We start from the raw sequence: 26,733 nt of genomic DNA, 5'->3' as shown, positions 1-26,733 counted from the left end.
GGTTTTCCAGAAGAAGCTCATAATAGAGGACTCCCTTCCAATTCCACCATATATATACAACATCACCTTCTTTGGATGAAGACTGGCCTTTGGTGTGGTTGGTGGCGGTTCGTTTCGCTTGCCCCACGATCTCTTCCATTCCACGTTATTGTACAGTATCCGCTTTTCATCACCCATCACAATTTGTTTTCAAAACAGAACGTTTTCATTATGTTTAAGTAGAGAATTGTATGCAGAAATACAGTCAAGAAAGTTTTTTTCACTTAACTTTTGTGGAACCCAAACATCAAAGTGATGAACATAACCAAGCTGGTGCAAATGCTTTTCAACACTTGATTTGGATATTTTGAGTCTGTTGGCTACCTCCTGCATGGTATAATGTTGATTATTCTCAATTAATGTGTCAATTTGATTGCTATCAACTTCAACTGGTCTACCTGACTGTGGAGCATCGTCCAGTGAGAAATCTCCAGCACAAAACTTCGCAGACTACTTTTGACGCGTCTGATCAGTCTCAGCACCTTTTCCATACGTTGCACAAATCTTCTTTTGCATTTCGGTTGCGTTTTTACCCTTCTTGAATAATAAAACAAAATATGCTGAAAATGGTGCTCTTTTTTCTTCCATCTTCAATATTAAAATGGCTACGCAAAAATTCACCAACTTTGATAAGTCTTTCTTTAAATGTACGCTGATATGACAGCTGTCACACACAACCTAACAAAATTGTTTCGAATGAAGTTAAAGACAACTAAGTGCTACTAGAGCCATCTTACGGAAAAAACCAAATGGAACTTTTGGCCAACCCAATAATTTCTTTAGTGATCTTACTCCCTTCACGGATTGCCTGTAGAACTTGTTGACTGACTTTTTCATCATTTTTTTCTTAATATTTTTTAAAATTTCTATATCCACTCTCTACAACTAGGTTGTAACTCATTGAGATAGTTGATGTGCCCTGGCTTATATTATTTTTGATTCCTCATCTCTTAGCATTGTGGTTTTCAAATTTGTACAGAAATTGAGGGGCTCTTTGCAGAATACCTCTGAGAAGCAAAGCTAAGTGTCTGATTATGTGCTAAATCAGATGGTACCTCACATTAGATTCTAGTTGAATTGGTAAAGGAAGTCCAAAGTTTTAAGAAAAAAAAATAGGTAACATTTAAAATTGCGAAAATTCCTTTCATTTTCTCCCCCTACGTATTGGGAAAAAGATGAATTTCATCAGATTGTAGTAGCTGAATAATTCAGTTCAGCTAATGGAGCACATTTTGTGGAGCCTGGCTTTTGCTGGCACAATGCCTTGCATATATCATAGTAGCTGTTACATGAGGGATGGTTGTTTGTGGGGTATGTCAGGATTCTGAGTGCAATGGAGTTAAGTCTTCATTTTCTCCAATATTCTTCAACTTGACTTATTGATTGGGGGTGGGGGTGGGTGGATAATCCAGTTTTGTGATTTCTTTTCACATTACATAGTGATATTATAATTCTCTGTATAAAATTTTAAGGAATTCATCTGTTTTATTAGTTGAAGGATACTTAAATTGTAATAAATGTTTAATAGATAAACTTATGTTACTACTTAGGAAACAACAGTGACTAAAGCAATAATTATGAACCATATGAAAATTAAGTTGTGTCTTATGAGATCTTAAAACTTAGAGATTGGTTTTAGGTGTTTAAAAATCATAGTTGTGCATTTTGATAAATGTTGAGACACTGATCTTATGAAAAGACAAACACTTTGGGAGGTCAGTCATACTCTGTTGTGAGTTCTAGTGCAAGAAGTGAAATTCCTTAGTTCTTTCACAGTAAATTCATTTGAAGTCTGATAATGGCTGTGAGCTTCATAGGTTCTCTCCTTACCTGGGGAGTCACTTTCTTCATATTTGTCCCCAGACTGCTACCTGCAGCCAGGAATGCTGTTTTAGACTTACCTGCCTTTTGGTTTTTGTTTCTGGCTTTCCTTTCACTCTTTGGTGGTATTTTCTGATTACGGGAGTAACAACTTCAACAAGGACCCAGTTATTAAGTACCTGCAATGGCCAGGCAGTTTAGTTACTTTTCATTAAATTTTGCAACAGCTCTGTGAATGGCTTTTAAATAGAACTTTTCCCCATTGCCAAGGGCAAAAACACAACTCACACTAGCTTAAGCAAAAAAAGGGTATTGTGAAGGATAGGCCTTTTACCTAGTTGGCTGGAGCCAGGGAATCAGATGTTAACAGGAATCTTTCTCTCATTTCTCCAGTCTTTCCTTTTGCAGATAGATATTCTGCACATATTGGAAGACACTGCACAGGTAGCTCCAGGCTTACTTCATTCCAGCTGGGCAACCCCACTGCCTCCATGTTTCAAGAAAAGGACTTCAGTTGGCCTTGCTGTGTCATGGCCCATTTCTGGACTAACATTGTGGTTGGAGGGCTAAGGTACTCTTAGTTGGCCTGGCCTGGATTACATGCCCACCCGTTTGATGGGAAGCTTTATCAAAGCCATATAGAATAGGTGGTGGGGCTGGAAATAGTTCTCCAAAGGGAAGGGGAGAAGGGACGCTGGGCAGATAGCCATTATAGTACTACCACCCCTATTTTCAGATGAGGGAACTGAGACTTAGGGGTGTAAAGAAACTTGTTCAAAGTCACAAAGCTACTAAATGGTATATCTGACATACAGTCTTTTTTTTTTTAATAAATGTATTTATTTATTTATTTATTTATGGCTGCGTTGGGTCTTCGTTGCTGAGCGCAGGCTTTCTCTAGTTGCGCCGAGCAGGGGCTACTCTCCATTGCGGTTCGCGGGCTTCTCATTGCAGTGGCTTTTCTTGTTGCAGAGCACAGGCTCTAGGCACGTGGGCTTCAGTAGTTGTGGCACGCAGCCTCAGTAGTTGTGGCTCATGGGCTCTAGAGCGCAGGCTCAGTAGTTGAGGCTCACGGGCTTAGTTGCTCTGCAGCATGTGGGATCTTCCCAGACCAGGGCTCCAACCCACATCCTCTGTATTGGCAGGCAGATTCTTAACCACTGTGCCAGCAGGGAAGCCCCATACAGCCATACAGTCTTTTTGCTTCAGCATTCACATTATTCTCTGGTAAAAGATTGAGTTACCTCCTTTTACCCTTAACCTCTTTCTTGACAGGGTGCATTCCTAATTCTCCTAATTCTTTTCATTTTATGGACAGCGAAATTAACCAGGGAAGAGAATTAAGTGAAACTACCCTCCCCCCTTTTTTGGTTGAGAAATGATGAGGAACAGAGTATGTGTGAAGTCTAAAATTGATGAGATAGCATTGTCTCATTGAAGACAAGGTGTTTGGTGGGGAGTGGGTGTGACAGGGGAATGCAACCCACCAGTAGCTACCAGACCACTTGAGGGAAGAATGTAACCTGTGTTTTGTCTCATTATTAGCATCATATCACTTTTCTACCATTTATTATGGTAAAATCCACAGCTTTTCAGCACCACGTATGTTAAATAGGCCCTTATGAACTGGTCTAGGAATCTAATTACTCTTACAATATAGTTCTGTAGGTGCAGTAAACTTCTGGAATACAACTAACAGGCAAATGAGGGACTATCTACGATTGGTTATCTAAAAAAAGTCAGGATCTTTATTCTCTGGTGTGTGAAGGTGTGAAGGTATTAGGGTTAGTGGGAAAGGGTGAATCAGGAGATTAACTCTGCAGAAAAAGAAAATGAAGGATGTCAAAGGCAAATTTTGTATCCAAGGTTTTGATGGTGTAATCACCTTTGGCTGCTTAAAATCATCTGATTCTCCTTTAGCTTACTGTTATAAGTTGCTATCACTTGGCATATTACATATTTATACATATTTTCTTATTTAATGAGGTTTAAATTAGTGACTAAAATGGGTCTTTTATTTATGGGATAATGTATTTAGCTCTTCACCATTGGAGGGTAATTGAAGGTTGGCTACCTAAGAGAGGAAAAAGTGAGAAAATACGAAGTTCCTGGTAGAATGCTGCTCATGGCAGACACTCAGTGTTACTGAGTTCTCTTTCTGGTTCTTATCACCTTACTGTCCTACTGATGGCGAAGTCTTGTTTTCACCTTGTTTCTCATCAGATGTATTTGGTGATAATAAATTCATAAGGTATACTGACTTTCATAACATCAAACCCTTTTTTTTTTTTTGAGATATGGATCTGTGTTTTATTTTTTGAAAAATCCCCCCATATTTTTAAGCAAGAAATAATACGTCTTTATACAAATAATTTCCGCATGCCAGGATAGATTGAAAGAGTTAATGTACTTGCAGAACACTATTAACAGGCCATCAAACCCTTTTTTATATTTAAAAGTGTAAACGCTTTATTTTAGGGAATGGAGTTCAGTATGGAAGGTTCCCTTTCGAAAATAAAATTTTTCTTATGCTTAGCAATTTTAAGAGTAGATTAGAGATTTCATGTCCTACTGGAGAACTTTTCTTCACCCAGGAAAGCTATTTACTGGGTAAATATGACTACAAAGGATAAGCAGATTTCCAGTGTGCCATGATACAGTAGCAGAATGAAAACTATATGTAATACAAATATTATTGCTGTTTCAATTTATAAATAGTTTGCTGTATACTTTGTCATTTGGCATGCTAAAAAATTCAGTTTTGTTTCTTTAATCTTGTTTTGTATATCGTTTTAAGTGTATTCCCAGTAGCTAATTGTAGGCGCCTGGCAGGCAGGGACTTGGTCTTTGACATCAGAACCTATAGAGTAGAATGCTGGACATATGCTAGGTGCTCTATTATTTGCTGTGGGGAAGATCATCGTTTTCACTTATTATTTAGTTTGGTACAGCAAGCCATCAAGTCCTAATAATGTCGGTGTTTAATTGGTGATGTCTAAAATTTTTTTGACGTTTCATAAATAAAATTAGATACCAGGAAAAGTTTAACGTCTTAAACCACTTATTCGTTTTGTTGGACTTTAGGAATCGCTTGAGGTATGGCCTGCTTGGATACATGATAAAATTAGCTTTTAAACAAAGTGATTGAAAGAGGTAAATCCTTCTTACCTGGAGTTTGAACTTCCACCAGCTTTACCTGTTCAAGGCACACTTGATCTTGGAAGGCCCTAAAGAAGTTCCTAGTGTGTGTGCTGTGGAGAGGAACCAAAGATGTAATGAGGTTGGATAAATTCCTTGGCCAGAAGAAAGGCAGTAGCTATAGAGATCAAATCCCATTGGTCCCAAAGCACAGAAGTGGAAGGAAATAAAAAAGAAAAAGGAAATTAGAGCAAAGTAGGAAGAAAACAATGGCAATTTAAGAATTGTGCTCAAGGTGGAGAAAAGAAGACTTCTTATTGTTGTGGGATTAGTAATGACAGTGATAAAAGGAAAGCAGACATACTTGTTAGACCTTTATAACCATCTGGAGGTACTCACTGCAGAGGTGAGTAATTCTACATGGTCCCTGAGAACAGCCCTGTGTTTTAAGTAGGGGGATGTTGAAGACTCAGTGATCTGAACTCAAGCCTTCAGGTAACACTGACCTGGAAGAGCAGGTGAAGTTCTACTCTCTTCTGTCATTTGTCAAGTATTTATTGATCTTCTTCTTTGTGTAGATACCACTGAGCTGTGCAATTATCTGTGCACAATATACTAAACAAATTAGGTATAAATGAGTAAATGAATGATGCCTTCTGTGCACTCATTTATTTACTAATTTACTGAGCACTTATTGTGTACTAGACATAATATTCTGGATGCTAAGAATACAGTGGTGAACCATAAAGAAATCATCCCTGCTCTCATGGAGCATAGATATTAGTGAGAGAGACATTACAACAAACATACAAATATATAAGTACGAGCTGGGTTAGTTACATGAAGAAAAATAACAGGTGCTTTGTTTACAATAAAGTAAGAATGAAATTAGATAAAATATGTAATACATTTAGCAAAGGGCCTAGTTCATACTAAGTGGTCAGTAAACCGTACCTGCTACTGTTACTATTACTACTACTTCTTTTCTTCCTCCTCATCAAGGCAGAAGGATAACAGCCAGATTGTCTATAACAAGTGAACTAAATGAACCTGATGGACAGGCTAAAGGCTGCACAAACTGGCATGCCTCTAGTGACGTTAGACTATTTCATGTGAGTAGTCCTCAGTGCGATGGTAGGAGTCTTTCAGTTTGTCCCAGTGATATGAAAAAGCAGAACTTTTGATAACAAAGGTAAATCGACAGAGCTGTATGTACTTTTGGAAAACTGGCTTTGCATTTCAAATAAAGACAACATTGTAAAGGTAAATTCACTATGAAAAGTCATAATACTATAGAATATAGCGTTTTCAGAGAATATCATGCATTTATAGAAAAATAAAGACTTTGGAATAAAGACTTTCTGAAAACGTTAACATACAATCTTAAAAACATAGGATTTTTTTTTTTTTTAATTTCACAATAAATTCTCCAGTTAGATTGAGCGCAAGCAAGAAAAACCATTTGGGATAAACTCACGTAGGTGTCTGTGGTTCACTCTTATTAATATGGAAGTACAGTAAAACCCTGTTATAGCACAAAAGATGGAGTCTAAAAGCGTCAGTCATCTTATTGAAGGACAGTGAAATAACTCCTAGCTAGCCACTTAGAAGTTCCAAGCGTGTAGAAGCCAGTCACCAATTGTGTTTTATCCCAATTCAAGTTATTGTAAGATATATTTGAATGCTAATGACATGTCATTTTGATAATGACAGTGAAGATTATTTTGGAAAGGGAAAAGTACTTGGGAAAATCATACTTTGATTTTTTATTTAGTTGTCAGTTTTGTAGGAAAATACAGTATGTTATGGCTAAACTTTTTTGACTGTGACCCATAAGAAGAGATGCATTTTACTTTGTGACCATTACTTAACATACAAATAGGATAAACAAAAGTTTTATGAAGCAATAAACATTCCGGTATTTTCTGTTATATTCTATTTCCATTTTTAAGAAAATGCTGTGTGTAATTCACTAAACTAATTTTATCATCTACTAGTGGGTCACAACTTGCAGTTGGAAAAACATTGCATGAAATGACTATGTGTTAACCTGGAATTCCTTTCTGAAGTTCCACTTATTCCAGAAGCATAAGATCAGCACAATTTCACTAGTAGTATATCCCACACTGTTAATAATAGACGATTAATAGGTGCCAACCCCTCATCATTTGACTGCCTTGGATGGTCTTTTAAGAAAGAAAGATATATGTACATTTGCTTGCATATGCATAAACTCTCACTGGAAGGATACATACGAAATTAATAATAACATGAGTTGCCAGAGGGACAGAGAACTGGCTATCTGTGAGCAGAGGGGGGAATAAGACTTCAAGTATAGTATTTCCTTTCATTTTTCATTCTTTTAAAATTTGAGTCATGTGAATATATTTATTTTAAAAGTTAAATTAAAAATAATAAATAAATTCTGCTACTACAGTATTAGAGAAAAGAGGGGAGAGGGGGACTCCAACATGGATCAGGGTTTGGCAGTAAAAATTGCTGTGATAGATTAGCAGTGTCTGGCATGGGAGTGGGAGTTACAGCCTGTATGCTCTGTTTGCTCCCCTTGATCTAGACCAGAGCTATGTTGGTAGTACCATGAAAGAATGTTTAAGTGACTCGTTAAAAAGGGTTAATTTTTGTCCCATACTCTGCTTGTTACAGGGGAGTGTATACTTTATTTTAGAAAGTTTTTTTTTTCAATAGAAGATGGTTAATTTAAACATTTTTGTTTTTAATTTTTAACTTGTTATTTAGAAATACTTTCAAACTTTCAGAGAAGTTGTACAAATAAGAAAATTACAAATAATACTTGTTCCCAGACTCACCTTTTGTTAACATTTTACCCCGTTTGCTTTATTGTTTTATCTGTCTACCTATCTATCTGTCTGATTTATTTTTGTCTGAATCATTTGAGAGAAACTTACAAATACCATGCCCCTTTATTCCTAACTACTTCAAAGTGTATTTTCTAAGATTAGGGATATTCTCTTACTTAACTATAGTACAGTTATCAGGTCTATTAAATTTAATATTGATACCATACTTTCACCTAAACTACTGTACTGCCTGTTTTCCGTTTTTGTCAGTTGACCCAGGAATATCCTTTACAGCATTTTTTCCCCCTCTCTGGCACAGGATCCAGACTAGGGTTAGGTATTACATTTAGTTGTGTCTCTTTAGCCTCCTGTGATCAGAAATATTTCCAAAGCCTTTATTTCTTTGTTTACAACATTGAGGTTTTTAAAGAATACAGCACCCCCATCCCTCTTTAAAGAAAATAGAATGTTGATTATTCTGATGTTCCTTCATGATGTTCCTAGATTCAGACTGTGCATTCTTAGCCAGAATACTACATAGTTGACATGTCTTACTGAGGCACAGGAAGCCCATCTTCCCCTCATTAGTGATGTTAGAGTACTTGGTCAAGGTGTTGTCTAGTTTCTACTGTATAATAAATACAGTAGAATTCCCTTACAGCCAATAAACAATCCATGGGAAGACATTGTAAAGCCATGCAAAATTTCCTGTTCCTCACCAAAATATCCACCTAGATTTAGCATCCATTGATTATACTTGCTTGATCCAATTTTTACTCTGTGGGTTGCAAACTGCTGATTTTTCCAGTCCTAGCACTGTCTCCACATTTAGCAGGTGTCACTCAGCATTCTGCTGTGAACAAGAGTCTTCCTCTCTTCCCTTTTGTTTGTTGTTATGAACTCTTAAATTCTCTTCTTTTCCCCTAATGATTCATAATTCATTATTATGTGAGTAGAGGATTTGATTCTGGGGTCAGTGGATGACTTTAGGAGGTCAGTAATCACCTGTGTGCCAAATTCTGGGTTGTTTCTGGGGAGAGTGTCCATAACTTTCATCAGAACCTCTAAAAAGTTCTTGATTCAAAAGTGTTAAGTTCCACTAGGTTGAAGGGTTGAAATGTTAAGCTATCTGTTACCCTTATCTGTTTGAATAGTCTTTCTTGATTTCTACCGCAAGTGATAAGTAACTGAAGTTTTAGAATCATAGTATGTGTTCCTCTCTAGATACATTCCACTTTTTTTAAAATTAATTTTTATTGGAATATAGTTGATTTACAATGTTGTGTTAGTTTCTGCTATACGGCAAAGTGAATACATTCCACTTTTTTGTCTACTGTTTTTAAATTACAACTGAAACTAGTATCATATTTTGGTTCCTTTAATTTTTTTTGCTGAAATATGTAATAAATGTTAATATCGTCATTGCCTCTGTAGCAGCAGTTTATGGTGTATAGAGCCAGTCTTCTGAAGTAACGCATTACCTTGATTTAATTTGAAATTTTAAATCCAATGTTTTTTACACTGTAGTTTTATTAGCTCTATGGGAGTGAGCTACATGATGTTGTGCACTGAAAATTACCCAAATGTTCTGGCCTTCTCTTTCCTGGATGAGCTTCAGAAGGAGTTCATTACTACTTATAACATGATGAAGACAAATACTGCTGTCAGACCATACTGTTTCATTGAATTTGGTAAGGGCCTGATTTTTTTTTTCCTTTTCATTATCCTGTCTCCATTCAGTCGTAAATGATTTTTCATCTAATACTGAGGGGCAGAGGGAAAACTCAGAAAATTCTGCTAGCTTGCTTTTGACAGAATAATTTGACAAATGGTCTATAAATTATGGCAACTTCTTCATTTAGGTGCCTATTAAAAAAATTCTGTTTGAGCTGTGTAGAGGATCATGATGATTGGTTCAAAGAATTAATTCCAGAGGATAATTTTTCAGTGAGAAATTTATAAGCTAGAGGTTCTGAGTTTTGTGTTCATGTGATAGTATTTTTAGGCTGCTTAATGTAGAACAGAGGTTGGCAGACATTTGTTGGAAAGGACTAGATAGTCCTTTTAGGACTATTTTAGGTTTTAAGGATCATTTGGTCACTGTCACAGCTACTCAGCCCTTGCTATTATAGCTTGAAAACAGCCATAGGCAATACATCAATGAATGAGTATAGTTATATTCTAATAACATTTTATTCACACACAAAAAAATCAACAGGCTAGATTTGGCCTATAGACATTAGTTTGCTTGACTCCTGATGTAGAAGAGGGAAAAAAAGTAAATTCAAGGTGTAAATAGTGAAAATAAAATTGGAAGAAATTTAGGAAATGTCTTTTATTGTTTTCATTAAATTTATTCTTTAAAACATCTGTTCCAATGGTGTAAGCAATAAATAAGAAAACAGATTTATATGAACATGCAATTTAAAGTGTATGTTTTAATGTAATTAATTTATATAATGTAATGTCATGTAATGTAATTACAACTGGTAAATACTGACAGACTTAACATTTTATGAGATCTGAATCCCTATAAAAATGAAGACTTTGGTTTAAATTTAAAGGAAGCTGTTTTTAGTTTTTTTGTAGAAGCTCAAAGTAATTCCTTGAAGCGGATATAGTAGTAGAAATATTCTCACAGTCATGTAATATTAAATCCTTAGTATATTTATAATTATTAATTTCTAAAGTATAATTTCTAGTGAGAAAAACTGATGATGCCATGATATATTAACCATAAACATAAATAATATTAGGACATTCCATGACAGATTGAACAGTTTGGGATAGCAAATTAAACCGTTTATCGCAAAATTTACTGTCCATAAACATAAACATCACACTTTCAAATGATTTAATTAACAAATGACTGCAAGGAAATTTATTTTTTATTTTACATAGATAACTTCATTCAGAGGACCAAGCAGCGATATAATAACCCCAGGTCTCTTTCAACAAAGATAAATCTGTCTGACATGCAGATGGAAATCAAGCTGAGGCCCCCTTATCAAATTTCCATGGGTGAACTGGGGTCAGCCAATGGAGTAACATCTGCATTTTCTGTTGACTATAAAGGTGCTGGTAAGATTTCTTCTGGTGAGTTCTGGATCTCAATTACTTCATTAAAAAAATATTTTCTAAGAACCGAGGAGCTCTTAAAAATGAATTAATTTATTCTAAAACTTTAAAGTAAGTACATGAGAGAATGTAGAAGTTCAAAGTAATCATTTCTCCCAGTGTTTTATATAGTCGTCTCTCAGATATGTGACTAATCAGCAATCTCAATCTCAATTGCTTTTAAACAGCAATCTCAAAGGAACTCTTTGCTAGGGAAACGTTCAAAAAGATTTCTTGGTACACATTCTTCTAGAAAAGAATAACAATTTGTTTGTAATATATACCTATAGGCATGTAAAGTGCTTTGCATTATGTAGAAATGACTACATTCAAGGTTAGGGTTCTTGACTGTCACAGCACATGTGATCATCTACTCAGACATCCCCTCCCAAACAAGGAATACAATTCTCAACAGTTGGGACATGTTGAAAATTTCTGCTTAAAAGTGGAACCCTTGCTATTTTATAAGGTAGCATATGCCGTTGTTGAATTGCTTATTTTAAAAATTCTTTCTTGTATTTTGAGCTAAAATCTGTTCCCTATAATGCCTACATTTGTCTAAGTTCTGTGACCTCTCCCTCCCTGACTTCAGCTGTACCAGAACTTTGATGTCAGCAACTCTGTGTCCTTTCTATCCTATTAGTCTGATTGACTTCATATAAAATATCCCCAGTTTTCTTAGCCTTTGGTAATTTGAAACCCTCCTCATCCTGGAAGCTTCCTCTTTATATGCCTTTGTTTGTTGGTATTCTTTAAAAAATGGCATTCAAGGCTGAACAGAACGCTTCATATTTGGTTTGATTAATACAAATTATGGGAGAAAAGAGGACGCAGATTTCACTAAAATGATCCAGCTAGTCAGGAAACAAGTAAACAAGCAAATAACAGTAATAAACCCTGGGGGAGAGGAGGTGGATCAGTACTTAGAGTTGTTAAAATATGTTATCTAAAATGTCCAGCTTCCAATAAAAAAAAAAATTACAAGACATGCAGAAGAAAAGGAAAGTATAATTCATTCACTGGGGATGGGGTATGGTGGGGAAGGCAGGCAATAGAAACTGCCTGTGAGAGTGATCTGATGTCAGATTTAACAGACAAAGACTTCAAAGTAGCCATTATAATTTTCTTCAAAGAACTAAAGAAAACCATGATTAAAGAAGTAAGGAAGGTATGATGGTGATGTCACATCAAACAGACAGTATTAATAAAAGATAGAAATTATAAAGAAAAAGAACCAAATGGAAATTCTGGAATTGAAAAATACAACTGAAATAAAAAATTCACTAGTTGGGCTCGACAGTAGATTTGAACCGGCAGAAGAAAGAGTTAGCAAACTTGAAGATAGATCGAGAGAGATTATGCAAGTAAAAGAGCAGAGAGAAAGATGAAGAAAAATGAACAGAACTTCAGAAAAATATGGGGCACTATTAAACACACTAACATATGCATGATGGGAGAACCAGAAGGAAAGAAGAGAGGGGAGCCGAAAAAGTATTTGAAGAAATAATGAAAAGTTTCTGAAAAGTTTCCACTTACTCAAAAAATGTTAATCTTCTACTCCAGGAAGCTCAAAGAATTCCAAATAGGATACATGCAAGGGATACACAAATAGATGAATCATACTAAAAATCCTGAAAGACAAAGACAAGGAGAAAATCTTTAAAGCAGCAAGAGAAAAACAGCTTGTCATTTACAAGGTTTAGCCCAACAAAATTAACGACTGGTTTCTCAACAGAAACAATGGAGACAAGAAGGCGGTGGGATAACATGTTCAAAATACTCAAAGGAAGAAAAAAAACCTCAACCAAGAATCCTGTATTCAGCAAAGCTCTCTTTCAAAAACAAAGGTAAAATAAAGATATTTGCAGATAAGCAGAAGATGAGAGAATTTGTTGCTGGCAGACTCACCTTAAAAAAATACTGACAGTAGTTCTTCATATTTGAAAGCAAGACCTAGACAATAATTTGAATCCGTACCAAGAAGAAAAAAGAAAAATCAAAGAGCAATGGTAAAGGTAATTATAAAAGACAGTAAAAATTCATTTTCTTCTTTTCTGCTAAGTGATTTAAAAAGCGATCATATAGAACAGTGTATATATATCATCTCAATAGATGCAGAAAAAGCTTTTGACAAAGTTCAACACTCACTTATGATAAAAACTCTCCAGAAAGTGGGCTTAGAGGGAACCTACCTCAACATAATAAAGGCCACATTCAACAGATCTACAGCTAACATCGTACTCAGTGGTGAAAAGCTGAAAGCATTTCCTCTAAGATCAGGAACAAGACAAGGATGTCCACTCACCACTTTTTTTCAACATAGTTTTGGAAGTCCTGGCCATGGCTATCAGAGAAGAAGATAAAAGGAATTAAAATCAGAAAAGAAGAAGTAAAACTGTCACTGTTTGCAAATGACATGATACTATACATAGAAAATCCTAAAAATGCTAATAGAAAACTGCTAGAGCTCATCAATGAATTTGGTAAAGCTGCAGGATACAAAATTAATAAACAGAAATCTCTTGCATTCCTATACACTAACAATGAAAGATCAAAAGAGATTAAGGAAACAATCCCATTTACCATCACATCGAAAAGAATAAAATACCTAGGAATAAACCTACCTAAGGAGGCAAAAGACTTGTACTCAGAAAGCTATAAGATACTGATGAAAGAAATCAAAGATGACACACACAGATGGAGAGATATACCATGTTCTTGGATTGGAAGAATCGATATTGTGAACATGACTATACTACCCAAAGCAATCTACAGATTCAATGCAATTTCTATCAAATTACCAATTGCATTTTTTCACAGAATTAGAACAAAAAATTTTACAATTTGTATGGAAGCACAAAAGACCCTGAATAGCTAAAGCAATCTTGAGAAAGAAGAACAGAGCTGGAGGAATCAGGCTCCCTGACTTCAGACTATACTACAAAGCTACAGTAATCAAAACAGTATGGTACTGGCACAAAAACAGAAATATAGATCAATGGAACAGGATAGAAAGTCCAGAGGTAAACCTATGCATCTGTGGCCACCAAATCTATGACATAGGAGGCAAGAATATACAACGGAGAAAAGACAGCCTCTTCAGTAAGTGGTGCTGGGAAAACTGGAAAACTACATGTAAAAGAATGAAATTAGAACACTCCCTAACACCATACACAAAAATAAACTCCAAATGGATTAAAGACCTAAATGTAAGGCCGGATACTATAAAAAAACTCTTAGAGGAAAATATAGGCAGAACACTCTGACATAAATCACAGCAAGATCTTTTTCGATCTACTGCCTAGAGTAATGAAAATAAAAACAAAAATAAACAAATGAGACCTAATTAAAGCTTTTGCACAGCAAAGGAAACCATAAGCAAGATGAAAAGACAACCCTCAGAATGGGAGAAGATATTTGCAAACGAAGCAAGTGATGAGGGATTAATCTCCAAAATATACAAACAGCTCATGCACCTCAGTATAAAAAAAACCAACCCAACCAATCAAAAAATGGGCAGAATATCTAAATAGACATTTCTCCAAAGAAGACATACAGATGGTCAACAAACAAGTGAAAAGATGCTCACCATGACTAATTATTAGAGAAATGCAAATCAAAACTACAATGAGGTATCATCTCACACCAGTCAGAATGGCCATCATCAAAAATTCTACGAACAATAAATGCTGGAAAGGGTGTGGAGAAAAGGGAACCCTCCTACACTGTTGGTGGGATTGTAAATTGGTGCAGCCACTATGGAGAACAGTATGGAGGTTCCTTAAAAAACTAAAAATAGGGCTATCATATGACCCAGCAGTCCCACTCCTGGGCATATATCCAGAGAAAACCATAATTCGAAAGGATGCATGCACCCCGATGTTCATTGCAGCACTGTTTACAATAGCCAGGACATGGAAGCAACCTAAATGTCCATCGACAGAGGAATGGATAAAAAAGATGTGGTACATATATACAATGGAATATTACTCAGCCATAAAAAGGAACGAAATAGTGCCATTTGCAGAGACATGGATGGACCTAGAGATTGTCATAGCAGCTAAAAAGTAGAAATAACCCAAATGTACATCAACTGATGAATGGATAAACAAAATATGGCATATTCAAGCAATGGAATATTACTAAGCAATAAAAAAGGAATGAAGTATTGATACATGGTACAACATGGGTGAAATTAAAAACATGAAAGAAGTGAAAGAAGCCAGATACAAAAGGTCACATGTTTATAATTCATTTATACAAAATGTCCAGAATAGGCAAATCCATAGAGACAGAAAGTATATTAGCAGTTGATGGGAGCTGGAGGGAAATAGGCAGTGATAACTATTAATGGTTATGAGGTTTCTTTTTAAGGTGATAAAAATGTTATGGAATTAGACGATGATTGTACAAGTCTGTGAATATACTAAAAACTTCTGAATTGTACACTTTAAAAGGGTGAATTTTATTGTATTTGGATTATATTTCAGTTTTTAAAATCAGTAATAAATGAAGGGGTTATTACTTTGAAGACTTCCAGTAATGATGGAATAGGTAATTCAGACCAATAGTCCCGCTGAATACATGTAGAAAAGCTAAATGGAATGTATATATTATATAGAATATATAGGTCTAATATAATACAGAATTTAATCTAAAATATAATCTTCCTGAAGTCTTTGGAGATCCAACAAGATTACTAAGAATTACTAGGATACAGGGGAGAATGGAGGCTCAGGGTGATGAGCCTAATGTTTGGAGCTACTTTTCCTTTTGGGGCTTTTACCAGTACTGAAGGGAACTGCTGACGGCCGCTCAAGACTTGGGAGACAGGGATTAGAGCAGAGCCCACCAAAGTGGTGAACCTCATGAGCAACCCTTCAGCTTTGGCTTACGATTTTGCATGTTTGCACTCTAGGAGTATGGGTAGACAGGAATACGAAGTAGACAGGCTTTTATCAGGACTACAGCTTAGTTTTGAATCATATTGGTCTCTAGAATTAGATTGAGCTGATTACACAGTGCTTTGTTCCAGAGTTCCTGGCAGAAGCAAACAAATTTCCTGGAAGAAATAGTCTCCCAAGCTTAAATTATGTCTACAACAAGATTTTGAAAATAGAATGGCAAACAATCATAAATAACCAGGCTCCTGAAGAGACTAGACTGTGTGAATGCAAACTATTAGGAACACATACGCATGCGTGTGCACACACACATGGTCTCGGGAACCATGGAAGCCAGAAGACAATGATATCTTCTAAAGGATAAAAGAAAATAACTGCAAATGTAGAATTCTGTGCCTAACAAAAACATCCTAAAAGAATGAAGTAGCAAGAATGGATATTCTTGCATTGTTCCTGATTTTGATGTTACCAGGGAAAGCTCAGTCTTAAAGAGTTAAGTATAATATAATGTTAACTTAGGGTTTATATTGATGACTTTTTACCAGGTTGAGAAAATTCCCTTATATTCCCAGTTTGATGAATTCGGTTTTTATCAGGAACCGAAGTTGAATTCTGTCAGATGCTTTGTCAGCATGTTTTTTGTCTGCATTTATTGAGATGATTGTCTGATTTTTCTTTTTAAAGTCTTTATGTGGTAAATTACATTGTTATCTTTTCAAATGTTAAATAAACCTTGCAGTTCTGTGATAAACCCAACTGGGTCATGATGTATTATCCTGTTTATATATCGTCAGATACAATTTGCTGAAATTTTGTTAAGATAGTGTATCTGTATTCATGAGGGAATTGGTTTGTAGTTTTCCTCTTTTGTGATGTTTTTTGTCTGGTTTTGCTATCAGGAAAGAACTGGCCTCGTAGAATAAATTGGGAGGTATTCCCTCTACTTCAAAATTTGAGAAACGTTTCTGTAGAATTTTTATTTCTTCTTTAAGTGTTTAGTAAGTGAAGCCTTTCGAGCTTCTGGTTTTCTTTGTGGTAAGGTTTTTAACCACAAATCAGTTTCTTTGGTGAATTTAGGGTTATTCAAGTTATCTGTTTCTTCTTGATTGAGTTTTAGTAGTTTCTTTAAAGGATTCTGTCTGTTTCACCTAAGTTATTGAATTTTTTGGCATAAAATTTGGCATCAGTCTTACTAGAGTTTATAATTTTTATTGATTTTCTTAAAGAACCAGCTTTTGCTTTCTTTGACATTTTATTGTTTTTGGTTTCTGTTTCATGATTTATGTTCTGATGTTTATTACTTCCTGTCTTTTGCTTCCTTAGGGTTTAGTTTGCTTTTGTTTTTCTAGGTTATGAAGGTAGAAGTTGAGGTCATTTATTTCAGAACTTTCTTTTCTAATACAGACATTTAGTACTATGTATTTCCCTCTAAATATTGCTTTAGCTAGATTTCATACATTTAAATGCATTGCATTTTCACTTTCAGAATGCTTTTTAATTTCCCTTTTGATTTCTTTTGCTATCCATGGATTTGTTAGGAATGTGTTACACAGCTTTAAATATTTAGAGATTTTCCAGATGTCTTTCTGTTAACTGATTTCAAATTTAGTTTCATTGTGGCCAGATACCAAATTTTGTATGATTTTAATCCTTTTACATTTATTGAGACTTGTTTTATTCCCTCAGAGTATAGTCTATCTTAGTCATTTTTCTGTGTTCATTTGAAAAGAAAGTGTATTCTACTGTTATCGGGTAGCTGATCACCCAGTATAATATCAGTGATTAATATCGTTTAGACCAGGTTGGTTGATGATGTTCAAGTCTTTTATATCTTTCTGATTTTTCTGTCTACTTCATTAATTATTGAGAAAGGGGTGTTGAAATTTCTGACTATATTTATGAATTTATATTTTTCTCCTTTTAGGTCTATTGTTTTTAATTTGTATATTTTAAATCTTGTTAAATATTTAGTATTGTTTCGTTCTCTTGGTGCATGCACACCTTTGTCACTTTGAAATTACTTTCTTCGTACCTAGTAGTATTCTTAGCTCTGCAGTCTACTTTATTAATATAGCCATGGTATCGTCTTTTTTTAAATTAGTGTTGGAATGGTATGTCTTTACCATCTTCTTTCTTTTAACATTTTTGTGCTTTATATATATATTTTAAATTTATTCTATTGAAGTATAGTTGATTTACAATGTTGTGTTAATTTCTACTGTACAGCAAAGTGATTGAGTTTTATATATATATATATATATATATACACACATACATACATATACACACACACATTCTTTTTCACATTTTTTTCCTTTTTTTCACAGGATGTTGAATATACTTCCCTGTGCTATACAGTAGGACCTTGTTGTTCATCCATTCTATGTATAATAGTTTGCATCTACTAATCCCAAACTCCCAGTCCATCCCTCCCCCACCCTCCTTCCACCTTGGCTACCAGAAGTCTGTTCTCTATGTCTGTGGGTCTGTTTCTGTTTCGTAGATATGTTCATTTGTGTCATATTTTAGAATCCACATATAAGTGATATCATATGGTATTTGTCTTTCTCTTTCTGACTTACTTCACTTAGTATGATAATTGCTGTAAATGGCATTATTTCGTTCATTTTATAACTGAGTATTCCATTGTATATATGTACCACATCTTATTTATCCATTCATCTGTCAGTGGACATTTAAGTTGCTTCCATGTCTTGGCTATTGTAAATAGCACTGCAGTGAATGTTGGGGTGCATGTATCTTTTCGAATTATAGTTTTGTCCGGATATATGCCCAGGAGTGGGATTGCTGGATCATATGGCAACTCTGTTTTTAGTTTTCTGAGGAACCTCCAAAATGTTCTCCAATTTACATTCCCACCAACAGTGTAGGAGGGTTCCCTTTTTTCCATACCCTTTCCAGCATTTGTTACTTGTAGACTTTTTAATGATGGCCATCCTGACCCCTGTGAGGTGGTACCTCATTGTAGTTTTGATTTGCATTTCTCTAATAATTAGCGATGTTGAGCATCTTTTTACGTGCCTGTTGACCATCTGTATGTCTCTTTGGAGAAATGTCTGTTTAGGTCTTCTGTCCATTTTTTGATTGGGTTGTTTGTTTTTTTGTTATTCAGTTGTATGAGCTGTTTGTATATTTTGGAAATTAAGCCTCTGTTGGTCGCATCATTTACAAATATTTTCTCCCAGTCCATAGGTTGTCTATTCGTTTCGTTTATGGTTTCTTTTGCTGTACAAAAGCTTGTAAGTTTGGTTAGGACCCATTTGTTTATTTTTGCTTTTATTTCTGTTGCCTTGGGAGACTGTTGTGTCTTTATATTTAAAGAGGTTTCTTTTAGGTATCAGGTAGTTGGGTCTTTGGAAAAAGAAAATCCAATTTGACAATATCTGCCTTTTTATTTAGGTATTTATATCATTTATATTTAATGTGATAATTGATATGGTTGGTTTGAAACCCACCATCTTGGCTATTTTTTTTCTTTTTGTCCTTTCTGGTTTTGATCACTTTTCTCTTTTCCTGCCTCTTTTTGTATTGGTTACTTTTGATCTGTTTTCTATTCTTTGTTGGCTTACTTTACCTCCTTATTTCATTTGTTTGCTTTTGTGGTTGCTTTGGGTTTTATAGTATATATCTGATATTTTGTGGTAGGGTCACTAGGTTCTGCCATGGCTAACAAGCAAGCCAAGAATTAGTTCTCAAAACGAAAACAGGTTTTGCCTAAGGGCCGTGTCATTGCTTCAGAATACCTGGAGCCTCTTTTATGATTCTTCTTTCCAGGTTTGCAACAGGCTCAAAACATCATCCCTGTTTTCCACAGGTATTTTGAGCACCATTGGATCCATGGGTCATAGGCATTGAGTGGCAGAATGTCCTGTATTGAAGTCTGGATCCTTCTGTTGCTCTGGGCCCTCTTCAACCATTGTCATTTAGTAAACAAGTTGGAGCATCGTACTGAAATCTAGAAAGGCATATGTTTCCAGAAGTATGTTTTCTTAGTGGTATGGGTTGAAAGGTGCAACTTGATCTTTACTTTCAGTGTATTCTAGACCTTTACCTGAAACTTGACTGAGGTTGTAGACTTTTCTAATTTTGTGATTATTTTTCACTCTCTGGCATATACATGTCATCCCAAGGTATCTAATCTAAGGCATATACTGTCTGTTCTTCAGGTACTATCAGCATGAGGTCATCAATAAAGTAGATTAATATAATGTCCTATGAGGTGTTAAGGTGTTAGGTCCTTTGTAAGCCAAGAGTTAGCAAACTTTTTCTGTGAAAGGCCAGGTAGTAAAGTTTTTACAGGCCATATGGTCTGTCTTTCAACTACTCAACTCTGCTGGTGTAGTATGAAAAAAACCATATACATTATGGAAAAGAATAGGTGAAGCTGTGTTGCAGTAAAATTTTATTTACAAAAATTTGTGCTAGGCTGGATTTGGCCTATGGGTCATGTCTGGCAAACCCTGCTATAGACTAATCCGTGGCACATAGTTGATATAACCTGGTGGCAATATCATAAATGTACTGATATCTCTACTAAGTAAAAGCAAAATGCTTCTGATATTCTCTGTTTATTAGGATAGAGAAAAAAGTGTTCAAAAATTAGTACCTATGTGCCAGGGAATTAATTGATTTGTTCCACATGGAGACCACATCTGGAAAAGCATGTGCAATTGGAACCTACAGTAATCTGTTGTCATCCTCTAAGATGCACCCATTTTGGAGACAAACTAGAGAGTTAAAAAGGAGTATAATAGGAATCACCATACATGCATCTTTTTAAACAAGCCTTGGATGGTGGCACTGATCTCTGCAGTTACTCTAGGGATTAATATTTTTATGATATTTGGGTTGGGGGAGCTCCAAGACTTCCATTGGCCTTTCCTTCTCAAATATTTTTAATTCCATAGGCTTGGCAGTTGCTAAGAATATATGTCCATTAACATACACACTCAGGATCCAGGAGAATTACCATAATTTGGGGTAGGGGTCCAACTTGACCTACTAGGAGGCAGACTCTATTAGAAACTCCTTGTATTACTTGACTTCCGTAAGTCTCTGCTCTGACCTGTAGACTGCAGTGGTATCTTGGATCACCAAATAGGAGATACTTGAAAAATGGGGAGAATCTGGGATTTGTTATGGTTTTAAGAAAGAGAGAAAAGTCTAAAGAAAGAGAAGTTTTTAAAGTAATTCACAATTAGAAATTATTTTAATATTAACTTTAAATTTGTTCTTAATTCAGACCAGGCCTGCATAATATTTTCTGTAGTCTTCCAGTTTAAATATACTTTCCTGTTTTACAATTTTCTTTCCTAAATAAATTTACTTTATTTTGGAATCTGGTTAATAGGTATTTGATAAACCTTATTTTGCAGACCTTTTTCTCTATTACAATATCTTACTTTTGATTTCTTTTTTCTTGTATTTCTTGACATTTTTTTTTTCCTCTTCCTAACCTTGTGACCTGTCTTTCCACAGTCTGGCATAAATTTTTATTTTTATTTTTTTGCCATATTATTATTTTCTGAAGTCTACAGATGTTCTGCTGGGGTCAATATGTTAAATACTATATCCTCTTTTATTTGTTTTCTTTTTTAAACATTTTATTATACAAAAATTTAAACATATATCAAGTAAATAGAATATTATAACTAACACATCACCCAACTATAATAACTATATCAACATTTTGACATTCTTGTTTCATCTATACCTCCATTCACTCCCCAGTTATCCACTTGATAATTTCTACAGTTCTTTCTCTTTTTCTTTTTTAATTAATTTTTTATACAATTTATAAAGGTTACTTTCCATTTGCAGTTATTACAAAATATTGGCTATATTCCCCATGTTGTGTAATACATCATTGAGCCTGTCTTACACCCAATAGGTTGTACCTCCCACAGTTCTTTCTTTTTTAAGGGAAATTTGCACATATTGAAATGTATAAATATTTGCTATATGGTTTCAACAAATGGATACAGTTGTATAAACCACACTCTGTTTCAAAATGTAGATTTTACTGTTATTCAAGTATGGCAAGGCCAACAGATAAGGAGGCAACAGCTGTTGAAAAGCTAGTTTGTTATACTCATGGATCCCAAGAGAAGGGAGCACACCACCAGGAGCCACGTGGGGAAGTGCCAGCGAGGGTCAGGAGGCAAAGGAGCAGGAGGGAAATGTGGGCAAGAGCCTTTAGTGTGATTTCCCCAGGAAGGAACTGGAGAGACAGAGTAAGCAGGTTTAGAATTGGCTAGTTTGAATACTTTTAGTGAGCTGTGGGACATAGGCTCTTTGTCTGATACCTGACCCTGCCGTGATTTGGGCAGGGGAATAGTGGCCCTGAGTGTGAGAACCCCATAGAGCAGATAGTTAGAAGTGTCAGCTCCAGATTAGGGGTTTGCTTATGAAAGGCACTCTTGCAGGAGAGTTGTTTGCTATCTCTAGGAATTAGAAGTCCTGGGACGGGCAGTCCTCTGATGTCAGCAAGGCCCCAAGATGTCAAAGTACCAAAAATACAGAGTAAAAAACCATGATTAGTACATTCCGCTATCACAGTGTAGACCATTTCCATCTCCCCAAAAGTTCCTTTGTGTCCCTTCCCAGTCAGTCTCTGCCCCACTCCAGACAACCACTGTTCAGATTTTTTACTTTAGTTTTATTTGTTCTAGAACCTGATATAAACAAGATTATATCATGTAATTCTTGTGTTCCACTTCTTTTGCTCAACACAATGTCATATGTATATGTTGCTTGTCTCTATAGTTTGTTGCTCTTTATTGCTGAGTAGTAGTCACTGTGTGAACATACCACAATTTGTTTATCCAGAGTGGATAAACATTGGACATCAGCTTGTTTCCAGTTTTTGGTTATTGTACATAAACCTATTATAAACATTCATCTTTTGTTGACATATGTTTTCATTTCTCTTGAGTAAGTTTTAGGAGTGGAATTGCTAGGTCAAGGGTTAGGTGTATGTTTAACTCTTTATGAAACTGCCAGTTTTTTGAAATAGTTGTGCCATTTTACATTCCCACAAGCAATGTGTGAGAGCTTTGATTGCCCTGTATCCTCACCAACATTTAATGTTGTTATTCTTTTAAATTTTATATCCTTTAAAATTAAAAAAAAACACTTCCTGAAACCCTAAACTTAATACACTTTTCTTAGGTTCTTTGACACTTCTATTTTTAAGATAAATACTTGGTTAATCAGCCTTTTTTCAATCTATATAATTTTCTAGATAATTTGTCAGTTGCCTGCAAATGCTGCTGTATTTGGCTGATACCCCACAAGGCAAGTAGATTTCCCAATCTCTTTCTCTTACACACACACCCCCCCCCCCAATCTAACAAGTATTTATTGCTTTATTTTCTCCAAAGTATTATGCTAAATATTGTAGGGCATTTTATAAAGATAATAAGCACATTTTCTGCTTTCAAGATGGGAAAAGCAAAAGTCAATAAGTAAAATACAAGGTAGAATGCAATACATGCTCTAAAAGAGGTAAAAAGGAAGTAACACTTTTAGGCCTTGGAGCCTTGAAGGACATGCAGGTTTTGACAGGTGGTGATGATAAGAAAGGGCCTCATAGTGAAAAGAGTAGTGTGTTTTTGTACCATACAATTAGTCTCATTTAGTCATAATTTAGTAATAAATTATGCTCATTTAGATAGAACTGACTTGAAATCTCTCTCTAATGTTCTAAAACCTTTTTCTCCAGATATTTTGGGTACCATTGAATAACTGCACCTTCTGAACTTTATCTTTGACTCAGAGCGTAGACACTGGTATTAGGATGAGGTTTGAGGGTTAGAATGGTACCATCTTTTTGAATCCTCATTATGACTGTTCTGGTACTCTGTTTCACCAATTATTTTTCCTTTCTCTTGATTCTTCTATTTCATCTTCACTGAATTTTGTTGTTACACCTATAAATGTATTAAAATCTCCCTCCTCCACCCCATTAGAGGGGAAAAATAACTATTTTTCAGTCCTATTGTATCTGTCAAGCTGTCATCCTGTTTTCCTCTCCTGTAACTGCAGAAGTGTTCACTTACTGCTTCTATCTCTTACCTTCACCAGTTATTTAACCTTTTGCTGTCTGAATTTTGCCTTCAGCCACTCTTCTGAAACTATTTCATGAAGGGTTGAAACCATCTCTTAGTCAATAAATCTAATCTTTTTTTTTTTTCTTTCTTGTTCAGTTCAGATTGTCTTTGGCCTGTCTACAGGCTTTGTAAGCCATGTCTTTCTTCTTGATGGTCTCCCCTTCCTAGGCTTCTGTGGCTCTTTCCTCTTCTGGTTGGTCTACATCTGTCTTCCCTGCCTCCTCTTCCTCCCTGTAAAGGTAGTGTTTACCAAGGATTTGCCCTTGGCCCACTTCTTTCATTGGTAATCTCATCCAAACCCATCCCATCATATGCAGACCTCATCTGTTTCTCCAGCTCACTGTTTTTACATTCTTCAATTGCTTATTAAACATGCCTCACCATCACTTCAAGTTTGATATGTTTAAAATGTCTCCATTCTCGGATCAAACCTGAGTTTCTTCCACTGGGTCTGTTAATAGCACCCTTATCTTTCCAATCACCCACACTTCAAACCTTGGCATTTTCCTTGATTTTTTTCTCTTTTGTTTCCCACATCTAGTTAGTTGCCAAGCCTAATAGTTTTAGCCTCTGTAATCTCTCTCCCCTCTTTCTTCTCCACTTCTACTGTCACTATCCTAATTTAGGTCCTCATTTCAGTAAGTCTTTTGCAATGACTCCCTCACAAACTTCCTAATACAGAATTGTAGAAAGAGCATGGGCTTTTAAGACCTAAGTGCTAATTGTGAAGATGGCACTTACTAGCTGTCTGGCTTAGAGCAAATTATTTAACCTCAATTTATAGATGAGGAGATTCAGACACAGAGAAGTTAGTCATTCTAAACCTCATGAAGTACTATGTTTTGAAGGATAAATAGGACAGTGTATACCTAGTGAGAAGGCACTAAAAAAATATTATTTCTCTCTCCCTACTTTTAATCTCTTTACAACCCATTAACAGATTAATATTCTTTAAGCACAGCTTTAGTCATCAATCTCTTGCTCTTCCGTGTTTCCCCATTGTCTAATTTGCCCATAATTTTTAGCCTCGTGTTTCAGACTGTTAATTTGCTTCAGCCTCCCTTTCTGACCTTATTTCTTCCTACTCTTATAAACATCGTTTTGAGCAAAACAAAACCAGTAGCAATGCCCAATAGCAAAGTGGTTAAGAGCGTGAGTTCTAGAGTCAGGCTACCTAGATTTAAATCCCAGTTCCTTTACCCAATTTGGGCAAATTTCTCAATCTCCCTAAACCTTAGTTTCCTGTCTGAAAAAACTGGGATAACTATACTGCCTACTGCATTGGGTTCTTGGAAGGATAAAATGAGATTATGTATATAAAGCACTTGGTGCCTGGCACATTGAAAGCAGCCACTATTAGAAGGATTAGTAGAAAGAGTAGCAGTAATAGTTTTTGTTGATGCTGTTATTATTTGCTTCTTCCATTTCCATCTCCAGGCTCCTCATATTCTTTTCTCTGCATGGAATGCAGTTCTTCCCATTTGTACCTGTCTAAATTTTAACCATCTTTAAAGATCTCCCTTGGTTCTCTTACCACTTTTGTGTCACCACCTTTCCCCTAGTTATCTTTCCTTTTCAGAATTCTTTAACTCTTTTAGTTTAGAATACTTATTACTTTCATGTGCTTATCAGTCCATTTCCCTTTAAATGACTAGAAGTGCCTTGAGGGCAGATTGTGTAATTCATTTCTTTTATCCTCTAAAACACAGCATCTTACACAGAATCATGACAAAAAGTATTTGCTTAATAAATATATTAATTCACTATAACCAATAGCCCTTTTGTTCCAAAGGATTTACTCTTATTTCTTTAGGAATTTTTGTAAACTCTCCATTAATCGTTGGTACATAAAAATTTTAATTTTGTCATGAAAATGCAATTACTGGGCTCAAGGAGACTAATTAAAGAAAACGCATTGTAGCAGAAGACAATAATAGCAAAACAAAACAAAAACTGACCAGGTGACACTGTTTTGAATTCAACAAAATTATTTTTTTCTACATCTCCTCTTATTTCTTCATTTCTTACTGTTCCACATCTGCTCTGTACCTAATAGTACCTACCATGGTGCCAGATTGAGGTGTGAAGTAAGCATTTGTGGATAACAATTAATATAAAATCTGTTTTATGAAATAAAGAATATCATATAACATAATACATTAAAATGTGATTAAATATCTCATTCAATTTGTTAAAATGAGAAAGTGTCACCCTCACATTCTGTGCAGATGGAGTTTTTTCTTAGCATTCCCACAGGTCTTAGGAAGGGGGTAGGGTGGGAGTAGGGGAATCTCCACTTGAGAATTTCCTTTCTCACAGTGATTTGGCACTTCTCCAGCCTATCCTTCAGCATAATGTGTGCCTTGTCCTTGTTAAAGGAGGCTTGTCATTTGCTTTCATGTCTTTAAAAATATTTCTGGTCATTTGAAGTAATTAATTTATAAATGGTATACTATTATAAAAAGAGTGCTCCAAGGGCAAGAGGCAAGTGTTAGCAACTGAGTAAATATTTAATTTGTATAGACATATTATTTATTTCTTAAACAGGTATTGATCAACACATTAAAATGGTAATATTTTTCCGTTCAAGAATGGCCATTCCTAACTTGACCACAAAAGGCTATGGTTCTTAATTACAATACAGAATATTGTTTGATTTTTTTGTAAGGTAAACTTGTTTTGTATACTTTAGAAATATTATTTCTATAATCTATTTAGTTTTCAGGTGGCTTTATGCTTGAGGCCCTTGTTAAGGATCTCTTC

The 26,733-nt window shown here is 35.4% G+C and overlaps 1 protein-coding gene across 5 annotated transcripts in view; it reads left to right on the top strand.

Annotated features, from left to right (window-relative positions):
• The window catches only part of SEC22A (SEC22 homolog A, vesicle trafficking protein), a 66,419-nt gene that overhangs the window by 10,522 nt on the left and 29,164 nt on the right, over nucleotides 1–26,733 (top strand). For all 5 annotated transcript variants that reach the window (XM_059922123.1, XM_059922122.1, XM_059922121.1 and 2 more), the window contains 2 exons: nucleotides 9,345–9,508; nucleotides 10,719–10,913. In XM_059922123.1, coding sequence (XP_059778106.1) covers nucleotides 9,345–9,508; nucleotides 10,719–10,913 — 359 coding nt within the window. The remainder of the gene's footprint in view (nucleotides 1–9,344; nucleotides 9,509–10,718; nucleotides 10,914–26,733) is intronic.

Source organism: Balaenoptera ricei, chromosome 4 (genome assembly GCF_028023285.1).
Source record: "Balaenoptera ricei isolate mBalRic1 chromosome 4, mBalRic1.hap2, whole genome shotgun sequence".
NCBI lineage: Eukaryota > Metazoa > Chordata > Mammalia > Artiodactyla > Balaenopteridae > Balaenoptera > Balaenoptera ricei.
The sequence above is the reverse complement of the archived record's forward strand: the minus strand, read 5'-3'. Positions and strand labels throughout refer to the sequence as shown.